At 50.0% G+C, this 22,284-nt stretch overlaps 1 protein-coding gene across 2 annotated transcripts in view; it reads left to right on the top strand.

Moving 5' to 3' along the window:
* Col26a1 (collagen type XXVI alpha 1 chain) overlaps positions 1-20,711 on the top strand; it is a 167,499-nt gene extending 146,788 nt beyond the window's left edge. For both annotated transcript variants that reach the window (XM_008832302.3, XM_008832301.3), the window contains exons 5-13: positions 4,244-4,400; positions 7,851-7,949; positions 8,521-8,673; positions 11,852-11,935; positions 14,039-14,091; positions 14,961-14,996; positions 16,162-16,209; positions 18,157-18,241; positions 19,160-20,711. In XM_008832302.3, coding sequence (XP_008830524.1) covers positions 4,244-4,400; positions 7,851-7,949; positions 8,521-8,673; positions 11,852-11,935; positions 14,039-14,091; positions 14,961-14,996; positions 16,162-16,209; positions 18,157-18,241; positions 19,160-19,320 — 876 coding nt within the window. In that variant the 3' untranslated portion in view covers positions 19,321-20,711. The remainder of the gene's footprint in view (positions 1-4,243; positions 4,401-7,850; positions 7,950-8,520; positions 8,674-11,851; positions 11,936-14,038; positions 14,092-14,960; positions 14,997-16,161; positions 16,210-18,156; positions 18,242-19,159) is intronic.
* Positions 20,712-22,284: the final 1,573 nt, after the last annotated feature.

The raw sequence follows: 22,284 nt of genomic DNA, 5'->3' as shown, positions 1-22,284 counted from the left end.
GCTGGGGTGTGGCTCAGTGGTAGAGCACCTGCCTAGAATCCCCCGGTGAGGAGCTGGGATGTGGCTCAGTGGTAGAACACCTACCTAGAATCCCCCAATGAGGGGCTGGGGTCCTGGATCAGAGGTAGAGCGCCTGCCTAGAATCCCCCAGTAAGGGGCTGGGGTCCTGGCTCAGAGGTAGAGTACTTGCATAGCATTAGCATGGTTGGGATTCAATCCCTAGCACTACAAAGACAAAAAAGGTACAAAAGAGACAGCCTGCTGAAGAGCTGCAACCCAGAATTGTGGAAACTGAGGCTTATGTTTCCTCAGACAAGATCCCTGGTTTGGTTCATCAGACCCTTGTTTATAAGTGACACAAACCCAGCTAATGGTAGCTCATTCCAGCATATAAGTTCAAACTCAGGTATATATATATATATATATATATATTGTTTTTGTTGTTGTTGTTATTCAACAAGTCTAGCCGGGTATGGTGGTGCATGTCTTTAATCCCAATACCTGGGAAGCAGAGGCAGGTGGATCTCTCTGAGATCAAGGCCAGTCTTAACTTCATAGTGAGTTTCAGGCTAGCTGGGACTACAGGGAGATCCTGTCTCAAAACCATGAAAACAAACAAACAAAAAAACCCAAACAAGCAACAAGTCTAGAAATTGATGGCTCAGGACCTTCCTGGTCTGGCTTAGCTCAGTGGCTGAAGAACCCAGGACCTTCATGACCCTTCCCCTCCACCTCCCCAGGCAACCAGTGTCTGGGCTCCTGTGTAGTACCCTGTGTCACACAGTGGCTGCTGCATCTCGGGACATCTCACTCCCACACTATATTGAATAGTATAGAAAAGGCAAGGCTGAGACAGAGCACTCCAACAGACTCATTATCTCATGGGCCAGACCTGGGCTGTGTGAGCACCCAGGTATCAACAGCTGAGAAATTTAGTGCCAGGCCAAGCAGAAAGAGACTGGTAAAACTGATTTAGGCCAATCATGTTTCCTCTTCTGGGCCACACGTGGATACACAATTGAGAGTTATAAAGCAAGATATAAAGGGACAAGGGACAGCAGCAGGGGTAGGGACAAGTTAGACTGTTTCCTCTTGTCCCAGGCAGGGTGGTGGGCAGAAGGCTGGCAGGGCACTGGCTTCCTTTCTGTCTTCCTTTTCCCATCCTCCCTCACAACTCACAAGGAACCCAAAGAGATTTCCTCATGTGAGGGTTACAAAAATCCCAGCAGCACTGGTCTCTGATGGAGGAAGCTGAGGACCTGACTGTAATGACATCATAGGTTCACTGTCCTCAAAAGATGACAGTCTGGTTTTCATTTTTTTCCTTTTTAAAAAATGTTTTTACATTTGTTTACTGTTTGTGCATGCGTGCATATGTGCCATGGTACATGTGAGGAAGTCGAAGGACAACTTGCCACACTCGGTTTTCTCATTCCACCATGTGGGTCCCAAACACCTTTACCTGCCAACAATCTTGGCAGCCCCACAGTCAGGTTTTCTTTTAAATTATTTTTATTTTCATTTTTATTTTATGTATATGTGTTTGGCCTGCATGTATGTAAGTATACCATGTGTGTGCAATACCCACAGAAGCCAGAGACGGTGTTCAATCTCCTGGAACCAGAATTACAGATGGTTGTAAGCTGCCATATGAGTACTGGGAGTTGAACCCAGGTCTCTGCAGGAGCAGGCAGTCAGTGCTGAGCTATCTCAGCAGCCCCACTGTCTGGTTTGCTTGGACTGTGTCCCATACTTAGCCCTATTATGTTCTGTCTGAGTGAAATTTCTTTCCCCTGGGAGGTCAGCCATTCCAAGTGAGAAGTCAGGAGATGGTGAACTCAGGCTGAGGCAGGTTCAAATTTGGCTGTGGCTATGACACCTCTGCCCAGGTCCATGGACTCTGGAGGCGATGGAAGCCATGCGGACCTCTCCAGAAGAAGCCAACCAGGGCTTTTATGCAGAAGCAAAGAGGTGATGGCAGGTCCCTTTGGGTGAGCCCAGAGCTTGGCATAAAAGGAGAGCAGGGCCAGTCCACAGCAGCCCAGTGTGGGTGCTTGTCCCCGGATCCCTCCAGCCTTCCATAAATCCTGGTCCCTTTCAGTCCCATCCATCTCCAGCCCTCATGAATCCTCTTCCTTATGTGGCCCTACTCTAGTGTCATGTGCCTGAGATTATGCCCTTGCTCATCTCTAGGGCCCTGGGGGATGCTGGGATACAGTGCACCTGAATGGTTACCCCCGAAGCCTGCCCTAGTTTACTGAGTAACAATCTTATGTTTTCTACAGCTAGGCAAAATATGGGGTGCAGCTTCCTTCCCCCCGCCAGGGGCTATATATTTGATCACCCCATCCTCACCTCAACTGCTCTGGGTCCCCCATCCCATGCCACCCAGAGTAACGTCATCCTGCCCTCACTTCCCCAGCCCCTCTACTGCTACAAAGCCTTAACAATAGTTGGAATGCCCAGTAGCTGGGACAGGAACTGGAGCCCCACTTTCTCATAAGGGTTCAGGGGGTGGGGGATGGTCAAGGGATGGAGATTCCCCCTGGGGCCACTTTCATTTGAATGTCTCTCCTCTCTTCCGTGACTCCACGGGCTTCTACCCAGGCCCTGGGCACTCTGAAAATTGGACAGTATGTGGTCCTATGCATTACAACCTGCTCACTGGGTGACCTCAAAGGACTTCCTCACAGTCTCTGAGCCTCTGTTTCCACTTCTACCTGTGAGGTAGAGCCAGGGCTCCTCTTGTTTCAAGACTCAGAAAAAGTGTCTCAGAGATGGGCCTGGTGATGGGTGGAGAGGAGTCCCCAGTTGCTGATTCATTTTGAGGTTGTTCAGGGAACCTTGTGGTGCACACCCCCATGAAACATCAGGCTGACTCGGACCGTAGTGTGAGGGCAGCGAGCCTTACTGGCAGTAACGGGGTTCCCAGATGCACCCCTCTGCCTTAGAGCCCACCAGATTCCACACAGGATTCTGAGAGATGTGGCTGTCCTGAGCTCGGTCCGTGCACACTGCGCCCTCTGCTGGCATCTTTGAGAATAGCAGGAACTCGTTGGCTCAGAATTTTTTAAATTAGCAGATTAATGGGTTTTGTTATGGCATTTTAATATGCACTTGGAAACTTGAATTAAGGGAGAGTCTCTGGAGCTCAGGCTCTGGGTCTTTGTTATCTTTGGCCTCTGTTTCTGTGGAGGAGGGAGGGCAGGGCGGACTTCCAGAGGGTACTGAAGATTCCCAGCCTCCTTTTGTTTTGCTGGAGAGTTCCCAAGGACCATGTGCCAAAATGGGCCATTTATATCCTCCTTTCTTCCCTCTATTAATCTATCTTCCCATTCATCCACCCACCCATCATCCATCCACCTTCCTACCCACCCATACGCCCATACACCCTTCTATCCATCCGCTCATCCATCCATCCACCTTCCCATCTACTCATCCACCTTCCTGTCTACTCATCCATCCATCTTCCCATCCATTCACCCATACGACCACACATCTTTCCATCCATCTCTCTATTCACTCACCTCCCCCTGTACTCATCCATTTATTCATTTGTGTCTCCTGTGAGCAGATGAAAATGTGACCAGCCAGCTTCCTGCTTCTACCCCACGTCTAGCCTTGGCTGTTGCCATGCCTTTCCTACCATGATCCATCTTCCCGTCCATCATCTATCCATCCATCCATTCATTCACCTGCCTATCAATTAATCTTCCATCTATCCATCTTTCTGTCCATCCATCTTCATATCCATTCATCTATATAACCGCCCATCCTTCCATCCATTTGTCTATCCATCTATCCATCCACCACCCATTGATCAATTCACTCATCCATCCAACAATCCATCCACCCATATATACATACATCTGTGACATCCATGTTCCCATCCACCCCTTCCATCAATGAATTCATTTTCCCATCCATTCATCTAGCCATCTAGCCATCCTCCCATCTGTATTTGTTACTTTTCTGTTGCTGTGATAAAATCCCATGACCATTCTACATTCTGAATATGAGAGAAAACATACAATAATTTGTCTTTCTGTGTCTGGCTTAATTTCACCTAACATGATGATCTTTATTTCCACCCATTTCCCTGAAAATAACAAATTTGATTCTTCTTTATGGTTGAATAATACTCCACTGTGTACATAGACCCCATTGTCTCTATCTGTTCATCTGTTGAGCATGTCTTTGTTCTGACTATCCAGGGCCTTATGTTTCACCCTTCTCTGGTCAGGTCCTCCTGTTGGAAGCAGCAGAGCAGCCATCAGGCCCAGACAACAACCTGCCACCTCCGCAGAGCACCCCATCAACCTGGAATGAGGATTTTCTCCCAGATGCCATTCCCATTGCTCATCCAGGGCCTCAAAGGAGAAGACCCACAGGCCCAGCTGGTGAGCAGAGCCCACAGGGGAGGACACAAGCTGGCCAATGAGGTCAGCATAGGTGCTCAGGGGCCTCCATGCATAGGCCTCCTGGGTCTAGTATGGTTATGTGATATGTTGAAATTTGAATTAATATTAAAAAATGGGTGGGTTGCACATAAAAATCAGGATTTTACATTCTTTTTTTTTTTTTTTTTTTTAACGAACGATCTGGCCAGGCCTAGTACCTTGTTATCTCAGCTGCCTGGAAAATTGAGGCAGGATTATAAGTTTAGGTTTGCCTAAGTCATAGAGTTTAAAGCCAGTCTGGGAAAATTAGCAAAACTCTGTCTCAAAAGAAAAAGTGAAATTAAGGGTTAGGGATGTAGCTCAGTGGTAGAATGCTTGCTTAGAATCTCCCAGTGAGGGGTTAGGAGCATGGCGCAGTGGTACAACACTTGCCTAGAATCCCCACTAAGGGATTTGGAACATGGCTTAATGGTAAAGCACCTGCTTTGAATCTCCCAATGAGGAGGTGGGGTGTGGCTCAGTGGCAGAACACCTGCATAGAATCCCCCAGTGGGCATGTGGGGGTGTGGTTCAATGGTAGAGCTTTGCCTAGAATCCCCCAATGAGGGGCTGGCATGTGTCTCAGTGGTAGAGCACCTGCCTAGAATCCCCCAGTGAAGGGTTGGGGTGCAGCTCAGATGTTCCTAAGACACAAGAAGCCTTATAGATCCACCCCAAGCTCTGTAGTCCAATTCCCAATCCTTCTGCCTCAGCCTCCTGAGTGCTGGGATTATAGACCTGTACCACCACGCCTGGCTTTTTTGTCACATAGTCAAGGGTAAAATGAAATGTTCTTTCTATAGCATCTACCCTGAGGCCTGGGATCTGCAACCTTATCTGTAGAATAGTACTGTTATTTGCAGCCCACAGAATTACACTTATCAAATGCCTGCTGTTCTAAGTTCCTTTTTGTTTTTGTGATAAAACATTCTGACCAAAAGCAATTTAGAGGAGGAAAGGGTTTATTTCAGGTCACAATCCACCACTGAGGGAAGTCAGGACAGGACTCAAGCAGGAACCATGGAGGATGCTGCTTGCTGGCTCACTCACAGGCTCATGCTCAGCTAGCTTTCTTATACAGCCAAGAACCACCTGCCTAGGAAATGGCGCCACCCACAGTAGGCTGGGTCTTCCTATATTAACTAGCAATTAAGAGACTCCTCCTCCACAGATATTCCCACAGGCCATCTGATCTGGGAAATCCCTCAGTTGAGACTCCCTTCTCAGGTGACTCTAGACTGTGTCAAGTTAACAGTTAAACCTAGTTAGAACACCTGCCTAGTGCTGGCTCCAGGCTGGTTACCATGGAGTTGGTCGATTAAGTAGAATCTGTCAATGGGATCTACTGCCCCTGCTGCAGGGACCACTGGATATGTTCACATTGCTCTAGGCCAGACAGGTGACAAGTTCTTTTGTGTGGTGGTGATGGTAGCGTGTGTGGTATATGCACACGTATGTGCAGGTGTGTCTGCCCCTGCACACATGCAGAGGCCAGAGGAGGTCATCAGGTGTCCTGCTCTGTTAGGCTCCTTCTTATTCCCTTGAAACTGGGTCTTTCATTGAACCTGGAGTTAATCCAGTGGCCAGAGAGCCCCAGAGATCCTCCTGTGTCCACCACCCCATTGCAACAGTGCTGGGCTTAAAGGTGCAGGCAGCCTTGCCTGGCTGTCGATGCTATTTCTAATCTTTACCCAAAGTATGTGAGTGCATGTGGAATTACAGAGGAGACTACTAAATCTCAGAGAAGTTAGGTAACTGTCCTGGAGTCACCCAGAAAACTGGACTTTTTATTAATTTATTATTATTTTGGTCTTTTTGAGACAGGGTCTCCCTGTAGCCCCAACTGGCCTGAAATTCGATATGTAGACCCTGCTGGCCTTGAACTCACAGAGATCCACCTGCCTCTGCCTCCTGAGTGCTGGGATTAAATTAAGTGTGGGCCACCACGCCAAGTAAACTGAACTTTTTTACCGATCAATTCATAGTCCCACAAGAGCTCCAGAGACACCAGGCATGGTGGCTCACACCTTTAATCCCAGCACTTGGGAGGCAGAGGCAGGCAGATTTCTATGAGTTCAAGGCCAGCCTAGTCTACATAGTGAGTTCCAGTCCAGCTAGACAGTGAGACCTGTCTCAAAAAGACTGAAAAAAAAAAAAAATAAAGAGCCCCAGAGATATGAACAACATGCCCTGTTTCTCCTCTCTAAGTGGATCCCCTGGATTCATCTCAGAGTACACCACACCTGCCGTTCACCCCATCTCTCGGATGACCTAGGCCCTAACCTGGCTAGTTGGGTTGTCTCAAAGTGCATCTGTGAACAAGTACTGGGGAATAGCTGGGGGTGCCAACAACACAGTGGACAGTAGCAGGGAAGACAGAGTAAAAGGGCTCTATTGGGGGGGGAGGCTATGGGAGGGTGCCATCTGGGAAGTGGGTATATAGACGAATAAGATTGTTTGGGATGTTCTGTGTGATATACACATAAAAAAATCAACAAATTTAAAAAATGAATTATATTTGAGGAAAAAGCATAAAAATTTATGTCATTTTAATTAGTAGAGGTGACAAACATTATCACTGAAATATACCCGATGACTTTATATCCATACAGAGTGCCAAGGATCCAAGTGCAACCGACCATGACTATTAATAATCAGATACATACAGATTAGAGACACATGCGCCAACATCTAAGTGTTATTAGCAAAAACAATGAGTCTTTCTGTAAGAAACAGTGTATTTTGAAATGAGATGCAGATCTTTCTTAAAGGTTGAAAACTCATTCAATTTTATGTCTTACAGGGTTTATACTGAGTTCAACATTGTATAACTATTAATTCAACTGTGAATCTAAAAATTTTATAACCACTTTTGAAAGAGAAGCATCTTTGCTCTGGAAATTGTTATTGAGTATGTTAAAGCTGTAATGAAATGCTTTTTCTAAAAAAGTAAAATAAAATAAAAAAATAAAAAGAGTATCCTAAAAAAAGAAAAAAGTATATCTGGCCGGCGGGCTGGAACTTTATTATAGAAAGTGAAATTCCATGTTGGGCCACCAGGTGGCAGACACACCCTACAAATCGTGACTCCTGGAATTTTTTTTTTTTTCCTCCCTCCCTTCCTTCCTTCCTTCCTTCCTTCCTTCCTTCCTTCCTTCCTTCCTTTTTTCTCTCCTTGGCCTCCTGGATCCTCAGCAGGTAGAGTTCTTATCTCAAGCCCCTAGCTGAGCCCTTCTACCAGATTAACCCTGTGGCACACTTGCCTAGAATCCCCCAGTGAGGGACTGGGGTTGTGACTCAAAGGCAGAAGACCTGCCTGCTACTTGTCTGAGCACACAACCCACATGATCAGACCTGGATCCCCATGGTCCCTCTGACTACCGTGTTCATCTCACACCACTCTTTCTCTAGGGCCTCCAGGACAGATGGGACCGCCCGGGCCTGCAGGACCCCCAGGTTCCAAAGGCGACCGGGGTCAGACAGGAGAGAAGGGCCCAGTGGGGCCTCCAGGTAAGGAACGCTCATCCCTGTCACACCCTGGATGAAAGAGGCTAGGGTTTTGCAAGCATGGGTGGCATCCCACACCTCGATCTTGCTTGTTAGCCTCTGGTTAATTCTTTCTCTTCTTATCCCCTTCACTCTTCCATGTCAGGGGGTTTGCAGGACAAGAGTCTACAGAGACTTTGGGGGTGGTGTGGAGCTGCTAGGACCCAGGGTTTTGTTCACAACTTTCAGGGATCCCTTAGTCCCCTCTTTGCTGCAGGGTTCTGACCCCTGGTCAGGGCTGGCCCACCCTCAGTCCTTGCCTCAGAGTTCCACAGACATCTGGCTGGAGTCTCCACCCACTGCATAGCTCCTAACACTCTGGTTTCATCCATCCTCAACTCTACTGGTGTCCCCTCTGCACTGGGCCAGGAGGGGGAATCCATTTCATGTACTCGTCAAGAAGACTGAGTCCACAAGCCCACCACTGAGTGGCCAAATGATCCTGGCCAAGCCTATCCCCTTCTGGGCCTCAGTTTCCCTGTCTGTAACATCTCAGTTGACAGCTTCACTGTGACTCCTTTACTCTCCATTGTAGGTCTCTTGGGGCCACCAGGGCCCCGTGGGCTTCCTGGAGAAATGGGACGTCCTGGTCCACCAGGCCCTCCTGGACCAGCCAGCAGCCCTGGCCTCTTGCCAGACAGTACCCAAGGCGTTCTCTATTCCCTGCAGCCACCTACAGACAAGGAGAGTGAGTGTCTGCCCCAAGGTGGGTGGGCAGGTTGGGCCAAGATGTCTGTCAGGGGACTTGGCTTTGCTTGCAGGATCCTGGGGAGCTGAGATTTGCCAATGGTTAGTTGGCTCCCAGGGACCAGCTGGTAAGTGGGGCTCCTTGAGGGTTCGCCTGGGAAGGTGGCACTGGTCTCCAGGTCTGTGGTGATCCTCACAGCTCAGTTCACTGGGTCCCAACACACCTCACCTCCACCTGCCACCTACTCTGTTTGCTGTTGCGGCCCTAGTTACCTACCTGGCAAGGCCACTCTACCAGAGTCCACCTTGCCTCATTTTCTTCTCTATGTCCCCTCCCTATAAGTCATTCAACAGGTGTTTACTGAGCACCTACTATGTGTTGGGCACAGAAGGGAACAGCGTGAACCAACTCGGGCTCTTGGAGAGCAGAGTGGGCCATAGAACACACATACACACCTGCTTCCACATGAGGATACAGAGCATTGGGGTCAAGCGCTCTGGGTCTGAGGGACTGTGGAAGAGACAAAGCCCATGGCTACAAAAGGTTTTGGCTAAGTATCTTGAGATTATTTTAAATTCTTGAGGGAACTGGGCATGGTGGCACAAGCCTACAACCCTGGCACTGGCAAGCTGAGGCAGAAGGACCAATGCAAGTTTGAGGCCAATCTGGACTACATGGTGAGTCCCTGTCTCAAAAGAGCAAAGTATATTTTAAAAGAAAAATATGGTTTGGGCTCATGGCTCAGTAGTAGAGCTCCTGCCCAGAACCCCCAGTGAGGGGCTGCAGTGTGGCTCAGTGGTAGAGTGTCTGCCTAGAATCCCCGAGTGAGGGGCTGGGGTGTGGCTCAGTGGTAGAACACCTGCCTAGAATCCTTCAGTGAGGGGCTGGGGGGTGGCTCAGTGGTAGAGCAGCTGCCTAGAATCCCCGAGTGAGGGGCTGGGGGGTGGCTCAGTGGTAGAGCAGCTGCCTAGAATCCCCGAGTGAGGGGCTGGGGGGTGGCTCAGTGGTAGAGCAGCTGCCTAGAATCCCCGAGTGAGGGGCTGGGGGGTGGCTCAGTGGTAGAGCAGCTGCCTAGAATCCCCGAGTGAGGGGCTGGGGGGTGGCTCAGTGGTAGAGCAGCTGCCTAGAATCCCCGAGTGAGGGGCTGGGGGGTGGCTCAGTGGTAGAGCAGCTGCCTAGAATCCCCCAGTGAGGGGCTGCAGTGTGGCTCAGTGGTAGAGCACCTGCCTAGAATCCCCCAGTGAGGGGCTGCAGTGTGGCTCTGTGGTAGAGCACCTGCCTAGCATGCATGAGGCTCTGAGTTCAATCCCCAATACCACAAGAACTAAATAACTATACCCCCAAGAGAAAATTAAACTAAAACTAAAAAGTAAATTTAATTTTTAAAATTACACTTATCTATTTAGTTATTATGGAGCAGGGCACATGCCACAGCATCTGTGTAGAGGTCAGAAGACAACCTGTGGGAATCAGTTTTCTTCTTCCACCACGTGAGGTCCAGGGATTGAACTCAGCTCATCAAGCTTGGTGGCAATTGCTTTTACCAGTTGAACTATCTTGCTAATCCTGAAAATAAAATAAAATATTTTTTAAATTATTTTTTAAAGTATTTTATTATTTTTATTTTTTATGTGTACGAGAGTATTGCCTACATGTATGTGAGTGCATCCGTGTCGTGCAATGCTGTGGACATCAGAAGAGGGCTTCAGATTCCCCTGGAGCTGGAGTTAAGGACGGTTCATAGCCGCCATGTAGGTGCTGGGAATTGAACCCGGGTCCTCTGCAAGAGCAGTTAGTGCTCTTAACCACTGAGCCATTTCTCCAGTCCCCTTTTTAATTATTTTTAATTTAAAACATGATTTTTTGAGACCAGTAATCCCTGTAATGCCAGCTGGCCTGGTCTACTGTGTAGACCAGGCTGGCCTGGAACTCACAAAGATATTCCTCCCTCTGCCTCTCGGGTGCTGGGATTAAATGTGTGCACTACCATGCCCAGCTTTAATGGTTGTTTTCATTTAATTTTTTGAAAAGTAAAATCTTGAAGAAAGCATGGGTGACATCTCCGGCACTGTGGTCAGCTTATTGTCAGCTTTTATAGAAATGTGGGGGAGACTTCTGCTCAGCCTTTGACTCCGACATGACACAAACCTCACCCAGGTGCTGAGAACCAGTCCTGAATCTCAGCCTCAGTTTCCCCCTCTATAAAGCAGGATGGTCATGCTCCCTGCAAAAGCCACCATGGTTGCAGAAACACACAGTCCCAGCTGATGGAGCATCAGGAGGGCTTGTCCCCACAAGCAGGATTCAGAGCTGAGCTACATCCAGAGTGGGGTAGCAGGTGGGGAAGGTGTCATAACTGGACAGGGGCCAGTGCTAAGTTTCTTGGTTTGCAGTCTGGGCTTCTTTGAAGAGAAGTTCTAGTCAGAGAACATAACTGATGCTTGGGAGTGGCCCTAGTGCTCACTACTCTACACCACTGAGTCATGAGGAGCCTGACAGAGGATCCACCATGACTCTGTGTGTGTGTGTGTGTGTGGTGTGGTGTGGTGTGGTGTGTGTGTGTGTAGTGTGGTGTGTGTGTGTGTGTGTTGTGTGGTGTGTGTGTGTGTGTGTGTGGTGTGTGTGTGTGGTGTGGTGTGTGTGTGGTGTGGTGTGAGTGTGTGGTGTGTGTGTGTGGTGTGTGTGTGTGGTGTGGTGTGGTGTGTGTGTGTGTGTTCTATGCACCTGTTTGTGTGGGGGTGTGTAAGCCATAGGCTGACATCAAGTATCTTCCTCTATTGCCCTCCACCTTATTATTTGAGGATCTCCCATTGGGCCTGGAGCTCACTGATTGGGCTAGCTAGACCATCTGGCCAGTGAGCCCCAGGGATCCTTCTGTCTCCAGCCCCCAGTGCTGGAATGACAAGCTAGTGACACTATGCCTGGCTTTTATGTAGATGTTGAGAATTCAAACCTCAGGTCCTCATGCTTGTGTGACAAGTACTTTAACCACAGAGCCATCTCTCCAGCCCCATCTCACCACTCTGAGCAGTGGTATCATTGTGTCCATTTTCAAGGACTGCTGAAGGATGGGGTTGCTGGCCTCAGCTCTGGGGAGCCCACCGATCCCTCAGACACAGCCAACAAATCTGGCCACCTCCACCTTGCCTGGTCACTGACCATTTGGCTCTCTCTGCAGATGGAGACTCCCAGCTGGGCCCTGCTGTGGTGGACACCGTGCTGACTGGCATTCCAGGTCCCCGAGGTCCCCCTGGTCCCCCAGGTAAGAGGATTGAAGATTCCTTCTTGGGCTTGGCATGAACCCATAGATCTTTTTTAAAACAGGGTCTCTTGTAGCCCAGGCTGGTCCTAAGCATTCTATGTAACTGAGGATGATCTTCAACTTCTGATCCTCCTGCCTCTACCTCCCCGGTGCTGGGATTGTGGAAGTGCACCATCATGCCTGGTTTATGCAGTGTTAGGGATGGAAACCAGGGCTTCCTGCACGCTAGGAAGCACTCTACCCACTGAGCTACATCCTCAGCCTTCAGTCCAGGGGTCTTGAAAAAGCTAGAAGCCACTTTGAGAACCTGTGCTATCTAGATGGGCATGGGGCCTGGGTCTGGTCCAATCTCCATATGGCTTGAAGTGAGCCCCCCCCCCCACCTAGAGGAGTACTAGACACACCATCATGAACTCATCTGCTGGAACATGATAGATGTCTGAAGGAAGCTATCCCAGGCTGCCTTTCCATGGGCCACAGTGGAAGATGCACCAGGTTCCAAAGGGACAACCTGGGGTCACACAGGGGGATTGGAGAGCTTGGAGTGGGGCACAGGTGTACAGTGAGCAGCAAAGACAAGATCCCTAAGGGAAGAGAGGGCTTGGGTACTTCTCATTTCTCAATGTCACACCCCAAGAGCTGCATGAGTGAACAGATAAGCAATGTGGGTGACCAATGCCAGCAGTCAGGCCCAGCTGCTTACCTCTATCTGGGGACAGAGATGCAGCCCAGTGGTAGAGCTCCAGCCTAGAATCCCTCAGTGAGGGACTGGGGTGTGGCTCAGTGGTAGAGCACCTGCCTAGAATCCCCTAGTGAGGGGCTGGGGTGTGATTCAGTGGTAGAACACCTGCCTAGAATCTCCCAGTGAGGGGCTGGGGGTGTGTCTCAGTGGTAGAGCACTTGCTAGAATCTCCTAGTAAGGAGCTGGGGTGTGGCTCAGCGATAGAGCCCTTGCCTAGAATCCTCCAATGAGGAGCTGGAGGTGTGGTTTGGTGGTAGAGCCCTTGCCTGGAATCCCCCAGTAAATGACTAGGGCTGTTGCTCAGGGATGAGGCACCTGCCTAACTTGTATGCACAAGAACCCCGAGTTCATTCTTTGCACTTCCATAGGATGAGAGAAAGCCACAGTTAGAGGCAAAGCTGGGAAGGAACTGGAGTAGGGTTCATTCAAAAAGTTGCATTTGAGATGAATGAGGAAGCAAACCATGGGGGACTTCCAAGTGACATGTTCCATCTCTAGTATGCTGGGGTTGGTCAGATTGTGTTTGTTTTATAACTAGGCTGTGGCTTGGTATGTCCCCTCCTTGACGTGGCCACATTGGTATGGTCTAGCAAGGGCTACCTGTATCCTGAAAGGTGCAGGCCTATGCAGGGAAATGGGGGGAAAGGCATATATGATCTACCCTGATCCTCTGGGCACCTCTTATCTCATAGGGGAGTCAGTCATGGAATCCACAGTAGCCATGAGCATAGGCTAACCCATGCCAAGGATGTGTGTAGAGGAGGGGAGAAAGAAATCCTGGAGGGTTTCCTGGAGGAAGTGATGCTGCCTAGAAACACAAAGAAAAAAATGAGTTTTCTTGTCAATGAAGGAATGGCATTAGTGAAACTTTCCAGAAGGGTATCTGTGGGGTGAAGTGAGGGTGAAGAGGGCCTGGTTTAGGCTCTTGTGGAGTCTTTAGAAGCCCCTAACAGGATGTGATTTGGGTGGCCACAGGGTTGGTGAATGGCCGTGGTAACCAAGGCAACATGGATGGAGGGTGTTGGATGGGCTAGTTTCTAAATGGGCCGGGAACTACAGACTGGGCTGGAGGCATTCTGGATTAGCTCAGAGTTGGGGTGCCCATGTAGATTAGCCCTGGAAGAGACAGGAATTATAGACAGAGTAAATGGAAATGGGATTCTGGGCTCTGAGGATGGGGCGTGGGGCTGGGGAATGTATGTCTTCTCCCCTTCTCTGATATTCATTCAAGAGATCTTCATTTGCCTCCCATGGGGAGAGACCCAGGGCAGAGGCAGGGGAGGGAGGCTGAGACTGTCCATCTACAGATCTGGTGTGGGGGGTGGACTTTTATGACCTCAAATGACCATTTTTGCCCATAGGTCCCCCAGGACCATATGGTCCCCCAGGACCCCCCGGAGCACCTGGATCCCAGGTAAGGACTTGCCCATTTCTTGTGTGGTACAGGGGATGGTCTGGGGTGACAGTGTCCCAGTGTCTTTTGTTACTCACTCAGCCTCCTGCAGGCAGGTATCAGATTAGCATCATTTCCATTTTGTTGATGAGCTGAGTCCCACAGAGGCTAGACATTGCGGGACTCTACACAGACACTATCAGCAGAACTAAGCCAGATCACCCAAATGGCCCCCTGGGCCCTTGTTCCTACCCTTAGTTCTTCCCCAGTTGGAGAGGAGGCAGAGACCTAAGCATGACTGCACAGTCCCAAACCCCAGGCTCACTCTGTCTCTCCAACTATGTGGTCCATCAGTTTAGACAGAGGGAAGAACAGGTGCTGGTTGGTGTGAGCACAGGACAGTAGGCTGTAACGGTTAGGTGAAGTGCACTGGGATTTACCTGTGGACCTCAGTGAGAATTTCTCTTACATGGACGGAAGTGGTTGAGTGAGTTTCATGTTGGGGAAAGGGCAATTTCATGATGTCATTTGCATTTTCAGAGGGCTGGAGCTAGGCTTCCACTTTGGTGAAAGGAGGTGCTTTATGAGCCACTGGGTGATGTCAGGACTGGGACTCTGAGAGCCATCTGGGTTTGGAATTATCACATATAATGTCATCCTCCTGCCTCAGTTACTTTTTGGCCTTTCTACCCAATTACTCAGCTATCTGTTTCCCTTCTTGGGATACCCACACATGGCATTGCCTCATTGTACAAGAGAGCAGATCAAAGGCTCAGCCAAGGCTCAATGTCAAACTCCTACTGTGGATGGGGCTCCAGCATAGGTGTGGCTAGAGATAGAAAACATTAAGAGCAAGAGGGCCCCACAGGCATTGATTTCTGTTTTTGTAGGGCCTGGTGGATGAGCGGGCTGTGGCAGGGCCGTCTGTAAGTATGGGCTGAGCCAATGGGCTAGGCACTGGGAAATTGGGAGCTATGGCTGGCCTTGGACCTACAGTGTCCCCAAACATGCCCTTGTCCATTCCTACTAGGAAAGGGGTTGAAGGGAGGGACCCAGGTACAGCCTGAGCTGTCTGAACAGCAAAGGGGTGTCCTGGAGGTGGGGCCCCGGCCTGGAAGTGTGGCAAGGATGGACATGGTCTTATGTTGGGAGTTAAGGTTGCGTGACAGTCCTGGGGGCTCTACCACAAAGCTTAGATCTGGGGTTAATACACCATATGGACTGGAATTTTCTATTTTATTTTTTATTCATATTTTATGTGTATGAATGCATTGCCTGCATGGGTGTAAGTGTACCTGTGTTATGAAGTGCCTGCAGAGGTTAGAAGAAGCCTTGGATTCCCTGGAACTGGAGATACAGATGATTTTTAGGCATCATGTGCATGCTTGGAACCAAACCCAGGTCCTCTGCAAGAGCAGCCAGTGCTCTTAACTGCTGAGCCATCTCTCCAGTACGCCCGACTGGAATTTTATATTAATGCTGTAGGGCCTGAGGCTACAAATTCATGTTCTGTGTGACCAGGAAGGTCCCTTTTCTTCTCTAGACGTCTCAGAATTCTGTCTGGGACTCAGGGACAGCAGTTACTGCTCTGATAACTGTGGATCTAGGATCCAAGCTCTAGTTTAAACTCCTGATCAATATCAGTCTGTGTCCTCCTCCTGATAGCAATGATCCAGGAACAATTGTTACTTGAATTTTAGATATCCGAGGAAATGGAGGCACAGAGAGGTAGTGCAACTTACCAAAAGTCACCCAGCAGTCATTGACCATGTAGATGTTATGATGCTGGCCTTAATAGCCTCATTTTAGAGACAGAGACATAGAATCCAAAGAGGGCTCAATGGATCCTTAAAAGAGCTGATACATGAGTTCCCCAAGTTCTAAGCCTGGGTCCCCCATATCAGAAGCAGAACTAAGTCATTAAAACTGGCCCTAGACACCTCTTATGGCAGGCTGTACAAGGGGTGCCCTGGGCCATGGCCTCTTCTCCTGTTCGCACCCCAGACCACCTGTCTTCAGTCCCTGCATGCCCCCAAAAGGCAGAGCGGTGACTGCATCCCTCCAAAATTGACTGTAAGACTTGCTTCTTAGGGTGAGCCCAGGAAGGGGGAAGAAGAGGACAAGGCCACCGCTGCAGAGGTAATTATTCCTGTCAGCCATGCCCCCTGTAGAGAGCTGAGCCCAGACATAGCTCTCAGCTTCCTGGTGCTCAGCCCATTGGTTCAGTCCATATAAACAAATGGCCATGCTGCAACCCCTTGTTCACCCTACATAAAGTCTCATGAGGCCCTCCTGCCCTTGATATTTTCCAGCCCTGGCCCCACCCCTGCACCCCACAGTCAGCTCTGAGCTGGGTGCTGATTACCAGGAAGGCAGTCACTGTTTGCCACCCAGTAGTTCCCAACTCTGCAAGGTGACAGTGGGGTCACAATATTGGCCACAGGACAGTGGGAAGACTGTGGTGACTGTGGGGTAACTGTCCTGGGGGCTGGGATGGGAGGATCATTCTTAGGGGGGCTGAGGGGCCCCAAGTCTATAAAAGACACTACCCTTAATGAGCCTCAAACCACAGAGAGCTGTCACCATACCAACCTGGGGGTGGTATGACTGGTCGAGTGAGGGGCTTCTAACTGGGACCCTAACTAGTGAGGACAAAAACAAGGTGACTGGGGCAAGGGCTTGGCCATGTGAACCCAGTCTCTTTGGAAGAGGAGGGAGGTGAAGGAAAGGTGATCATGGCATTGAGGTCAACAGGGGGAGCTTTTATTTTGCATTTTATTTATGTATTTTTATTTTATGTGTATGAGTATTTTGCCTGCATATATGTAAGTTCATTATCCATGCATGCAATGCCCATGGAGGCCAGAAGAGGGCACCAGATTCCCTGGAACTGGAGTTACACATGGTTGCCAGCTGCCCTGTGGGTGCTGGTAACTGAACCCAGGGTCCTCTGCAAGACCAGTTAGTGCTCTTCACCACTAAGCCAGCTCTCTAACTCCCACACAGGGGGAGCTTTAAAAGCAGGGCTGGGATGTGGCTCAGTTGGTACAGTACTTGCCTAACATGCACAGTGCTCAGGGTTCCATTCCCAGTAGCCCATAAGCAGGCTGGAAATGATGTACTCCCTAAGGGCCTTCTGGTTGTGTCAGAACTGGGCCTATGGCAGGCTTTGCAAGGGTGAGCTGAGGAGATTTGGAGTAGGATAAAGGAGACTGGATGCTATGGGTAGGGGGGAAGGGCTGAGCTTTGGGAGAGAGGTTAGGCCCTGGGTGGTGGGGGGGCAGGACTGAGAGGTTTTTGTAGCACCTGAACAGAGGAGAGAGCCTGGAGTGGGAGTGCACACCTGTTATCAGACTAAGACAGAAGGATCATGTGTAGTGAAACCCTGTCTCAAAAAAGAAAAAGAAAGCAAGGGGATGGAGAGTGGTTAAGAGCACCAGCTGCTCTTGCAGAAGATCTGGGCTTGATTCCCAGCACCCCCATGGTGGCTGGCAACTAATTCCAGCTCCACGGCCTGCAATGCCTCTTCTGGTGTCCTCAGGCATTGTACTTACATGGTGAACTTACATACATGCAGGCAAAACACTCATGCACATAAAAATAAATGAATAAATAAAATTTAAAACAGTGCAAGTAGGCAAGTGAGGGAAGGATTGCAGGGGAGGAAAGAGGAGAAATAGGGAGAAATGAAAGAGAAATGAGAGGGGGAGGGAAGAGAGAAGAGGGAAGGTAATGTGGGGCTTAGAGAAATGAAGCTTAGTTGTGTGTCTGACAGAGGGCCCTGGAGACCCCTGTTCACCCAAAGCTCCCTCCTCAACTAGGGCACATGGACTGTGCTCAGTTTCCCACTGCCTTTGTCTCCTGGACTGGGAGACTTCGCTCTTACACCCAGCGATAAGACACCTGTTAGGCTCTGAATAGAACAGCAGATCTCTTTCATTCCACCAGCAAAGATGTCCACCTGCCCTGACACAGTACCAGGCTGCACAAGACAGTAGCCTTGTCCTTGGCCATGCAGCTTTCTTTCACTTTGATGTCCATCTCCTCAAAAGTCAGTGCCTCAACTTGACCTCTTGTCCCCACCAGGGCGAGGGTGTGCAGCAGCTTCGAGAAGCGCTGAAGATCCTGGCGGAGAGGGTCCTCATCCTGGAACACATGATCGGCGTCCACGGTGAGCAATGACCAGACCCCCACTGCCCCACACCCTGCTGGCCTCCTGGGGGCTGCTGAAGGTCTGTGGTCCCCTGTCTTAGAAACTCCACCGTGTGGCTCTCAGATGAGCCTCACTAAACTCCTTTGGTACTGTCCCTCTGCTGCAGAGTGTCCAATCTCAGCTCCACAACACCCTCTCCAGCATCATGGGGCTATGACCAGTCACATCCACCCATGGCAGGCTACCTCCCACCTCCATCCCTTGCTCAGGCCAGTCCCTCTGACTGCTGACCACTAGCTCCCATGTCAGGACATGCTGAAAGCTTCCTCCTCAGTGAAGCTGTCCCTGAGCCTATCTTTGTTCCCATCTTCCCTGTCATTGTGGAATGAACTCTCTGCCTGTCTTCCTGACACATTGGGGGAACCCTTCTACAAGGGGGAGCTGGTGCCTCTGCGGAGTCTGGAGCTCAGGCCACTCAGCACTGATTAAAGAACAAATGGGTGGGGGCATGGATTAATGAAGGAGTGGCAGCAGGAACAAATGGGGGAGTGAGCCAGTGCATGAGTGAATGGACAGCCGATGAATGAATGAATGAATGAATGGGGAAGGAGCAGGTGGACAGGGGAGAGTGGATCTGTGAATGAAAAAAGGTGTGAATGAAAAATGGGAGGTGAATGAATGGAAGAGTATAAATGGGTGAGTGAATGGATGATGGATGAATAAATGGAAGAGTGGATGAATCAGTGGTGAATGAATGAATGGGTGAGTGAATGAATGTGTGGATGGATGAATGAATTGGTGAACAAATGAATGAGGGAAGAAGCTGCTTTGCCACCTCCCACTGGACAGGGGCTTCCTGCCATGGCTGGGCACAGGAAGCAGAGACCATTTAGCGCACCCAGGCTGTCTCGAGCCACCCTTCCACCCTCTTTCCAGATCCCCTGGCCCCCGCTGAGGGAGGCTCTGGCCAGGATGCAGCACTGAGAGCCAACCTCAAGATGAAGCGGGGAGGCCCTCAGCCAGATGGCATTCTGGCTGCCCTTCTGGGCCCTGATCCTGCACAGAAGAGCTCTGACCAGGCCAGCAGCAGGAAGTAAGAGTCTTGTGCTCCAGGACAAGCCCATCCCTGGGCTGAATGGCTGCTGCCTCCAGACAGCATACCACGTGAAAATGGACATCAAGCAGGGATGATTGTGAGGGACTCTGGGACCCTGGGGGCCCTGGAGGGCAGGGCTCAGAGTGGACTAATACCCCAGCGGAGCCCTTCCTTTGCCCCTGTCCCCCCTCCCACTCCCTGCTGGAGACAGGGTCTGGGTAGGCTGAGTGGCAGGTGTAAGAATCTCAGTTATTTAGAGCCCCACTCTGTCAGGGCCTGCCTGTGGTGCCTTCCCTGTATTGTCTCATTTAACCTTTAGGAGGTAGACTTGTTATCCCCACTCAACATGGGGACCAAGATGTGGAGGGTACACATGACCTGGATCATGGATAGCAGGGTGGAATTTGAACCCAGGCCTCTCTGTTGCAGAAGCCATGACCTCTGGACTTTGTTAGTTTCTTCCCCTCTCCATAACGAATCAGACAGGAGGGTGTGGGATCAGGACAACTGAGACAGCCAGGCTGCCGGGCAGCTGGGCCACCTGGGAAGACACACAGGTGCTACAGGACTTGGGCCTGCCTCTTTTCCTCAGCTCACATCCCAGGGCTTAGGGGTGAAAGGTATCAGCCTTCAGAGGCCAGGGAGACCCCAGATAAACCATTGAGGGACTTTGGACCATGAGAGAGGGTCTTTGGGGGAGAGAGGGTCAATGGCCTTTGAATCTAATTGGCAATGCTCCTCCATACTTTTTCCCAGTCTTGCTGAGCCCACCAGCTCCTACTTGAGCCCACCAGCTCCTACTTGACCCTCCCAAACTCCTATTTGAAAGGAAGAACATTTAATGGGACTGTCCAGTCAGGGTAGGACCTGCAGCCTCCATCCCTCCCAGTCCCTTTGAGAAATCACTCACCTTCCTCTTCAATGGGACAGTGCAAGTCCACGTCCCCTGTCAGAGAGTCAAACTGCCCGTGTCCCCACCCTTTGGGGCTAGGGTCCTGGCAAGTCCTGGCAGAGCTGGGTCACAGTAGCCCAGAATGGCTTATCCACAGCTCTCTAGGCCTCTTGGTCTCTTGGTCACAGAAAGTGCTGGTACCACCCTGAGGTACATCCCCCCTCCAACGCCCAGCAGGCATAGTCAGTCCTTAGAGTTCTTGGTGCTTACATGAGGCTGTGACCTAGTTCTTCTGGGCCCTGCTAGCCCCTCTTGGGGCAGGTCTGACCTCCTGCTGGCCTATCCTGGGCTAGTCTCTGTCTCTATAGGTAATTAGGAACCTATGTTGTTACTGTATTTCAAAATAAAGGTGCTCTCTCCACTGTGGTCCTTTCGTGGCTTGCCAGCTATGGGGGAGGCTGGACTGCATCCCAATACTCATGGCAGAGAAACTATGAGCAAACATCCAGTGTTCTGGCGACTGTAAGGTTTCTGAGACAGGGGAACTCAATAAAGCAGCAAGAAGAGGGAAGGTTCCCCTCAGAAACCAGGGCTGGTGAGATGGCTCAGTGAGTACAGGAGCTTGCTGCCAAGGTCGGTAGCCTGAGTTCAGTTCCCAGGACCTACATGATAGAAGGAGAGAACTGACTCCTGCAAGTTGTCTTCTGACTTAACATGCTTGTGTGTGTGTGTGTGTGTGTGTGTGTGTGTGTGTGCGCGCGCGCACGCGCGCGTGTGTGTGCATGCACACACACACACACACAAATAAATGGATGTAAATTTTGGAAAAAAGAGGGCTGGAGAGGTGGCTCAGCAGTTAAGAGAACTGACTACTTTTGCAGAGGACCCAGGTTCAGTTTCCAGCATCCATATGGTGGATCACAACTATCCATAACTCCAGTTCCAGGGGATTCAACACCCTCTTCTGGCCTGGACATTGCATGCACATGGTATACCTATGGACATGCAGGCAAAGCACCTATACACATAAAATAAAAATTAATATTACTTAATTTTTAAAAAGAAAAAGATGCCAGCTCATTCTCTCCAGCATTGCTGAATTTGATCTAATTTGGGACCCCAGCCCTGCAAAGCAGAGGTAAGTTGAGGGATGTTAGGTGTTGCATGACTTGGGGAAGGCGGTAATGTGTAAAATTAATACCTCCCTCCCAAATGGGATGGCACGACATCCCAAAGAATGATTCAGACCAGTCTATCAAACAAGCCCTTTATTTATTTATTTATTTATTTATTTATTTATTTATTATTTCTAGGTACTTTTATTGTACATGTATGAGTGTTTTCTTTGCATGTATGTAAGTGCACCCATGCCCTGCAATGCCTGTGAAGGCCAGAAGAGGGTGTTGGATTTCACTGGAAGTGGATTAGAGATGATTGTTAACCACCATGTAGGTGCTGGGAACTGAACCTGGGTCTTCAGCAAGAGCAGCCAGTGCTCTTAACCACTGAGCCATCTCTTCAGCCCCAAGCCTATCAGACAAGCCTATCTTGAAGAAGACCAGGAGTTTCTGAGAAAAACTAGAGATGGCTCCACTCCTCCCTAGCAAGTGTCAATTCCCCCTCCCACCCCTCCATAGCCGGCCCAGCCCCTACAGACATTCAGTGCTTCTGCAGTTCAAAAGTTCCAGAATGGAAGCACCAGTGGGGACCGTGTGGTGGGGACAGCCATCCTGGCCCTGAGTCTGTCTCACCTGTGTCTGCTCTCTCAGCCTGCCCTTAGCATGTCTCAAAGATCACAAAGGGCAGCGTCAGGAACAGCCTGGCACTGTGCCCCAGCAGGGGGAGATGGAGGTACTGCCAGGATCCCCTGGACCGAGCTATGTCTGATCACCCACATGTGCATGACAGGACCTTGGCAAGTGATCCCTTGAGGCAGTAACAGGTGATGAGCAGAGACGGGAATGGAAGGCTTCCCAAGCCAGCCTCCATCAGAACATAGCCCCTCCTCACCCAACAAGCCTACTCCTGCAGCTCCAACCACCCAGGAGTTTTCTGGAACACATCTCTCTCACA

This window comes from Nannospalax galili, unplaced genomic scaffold (assembly GCF_000622305.1).
Source record: "Nannospalax galili isolate Female #2095 unplaced genomic scaffold, S.galili_v1.0 scaffold675, whole genome shotgun sequence".
In the NCBI taxonomy this organism is placed as follows: Eukaryota; Metazoa; Chordata; class Mammalia; order Rodentia; family Spalacidae; genus Nannospalax; species Nannospalax galili.
Note: the sequence above shows the minus strand (reverse complement) of the source record. Positions and strands in the feature narration are given on the sequence as shown.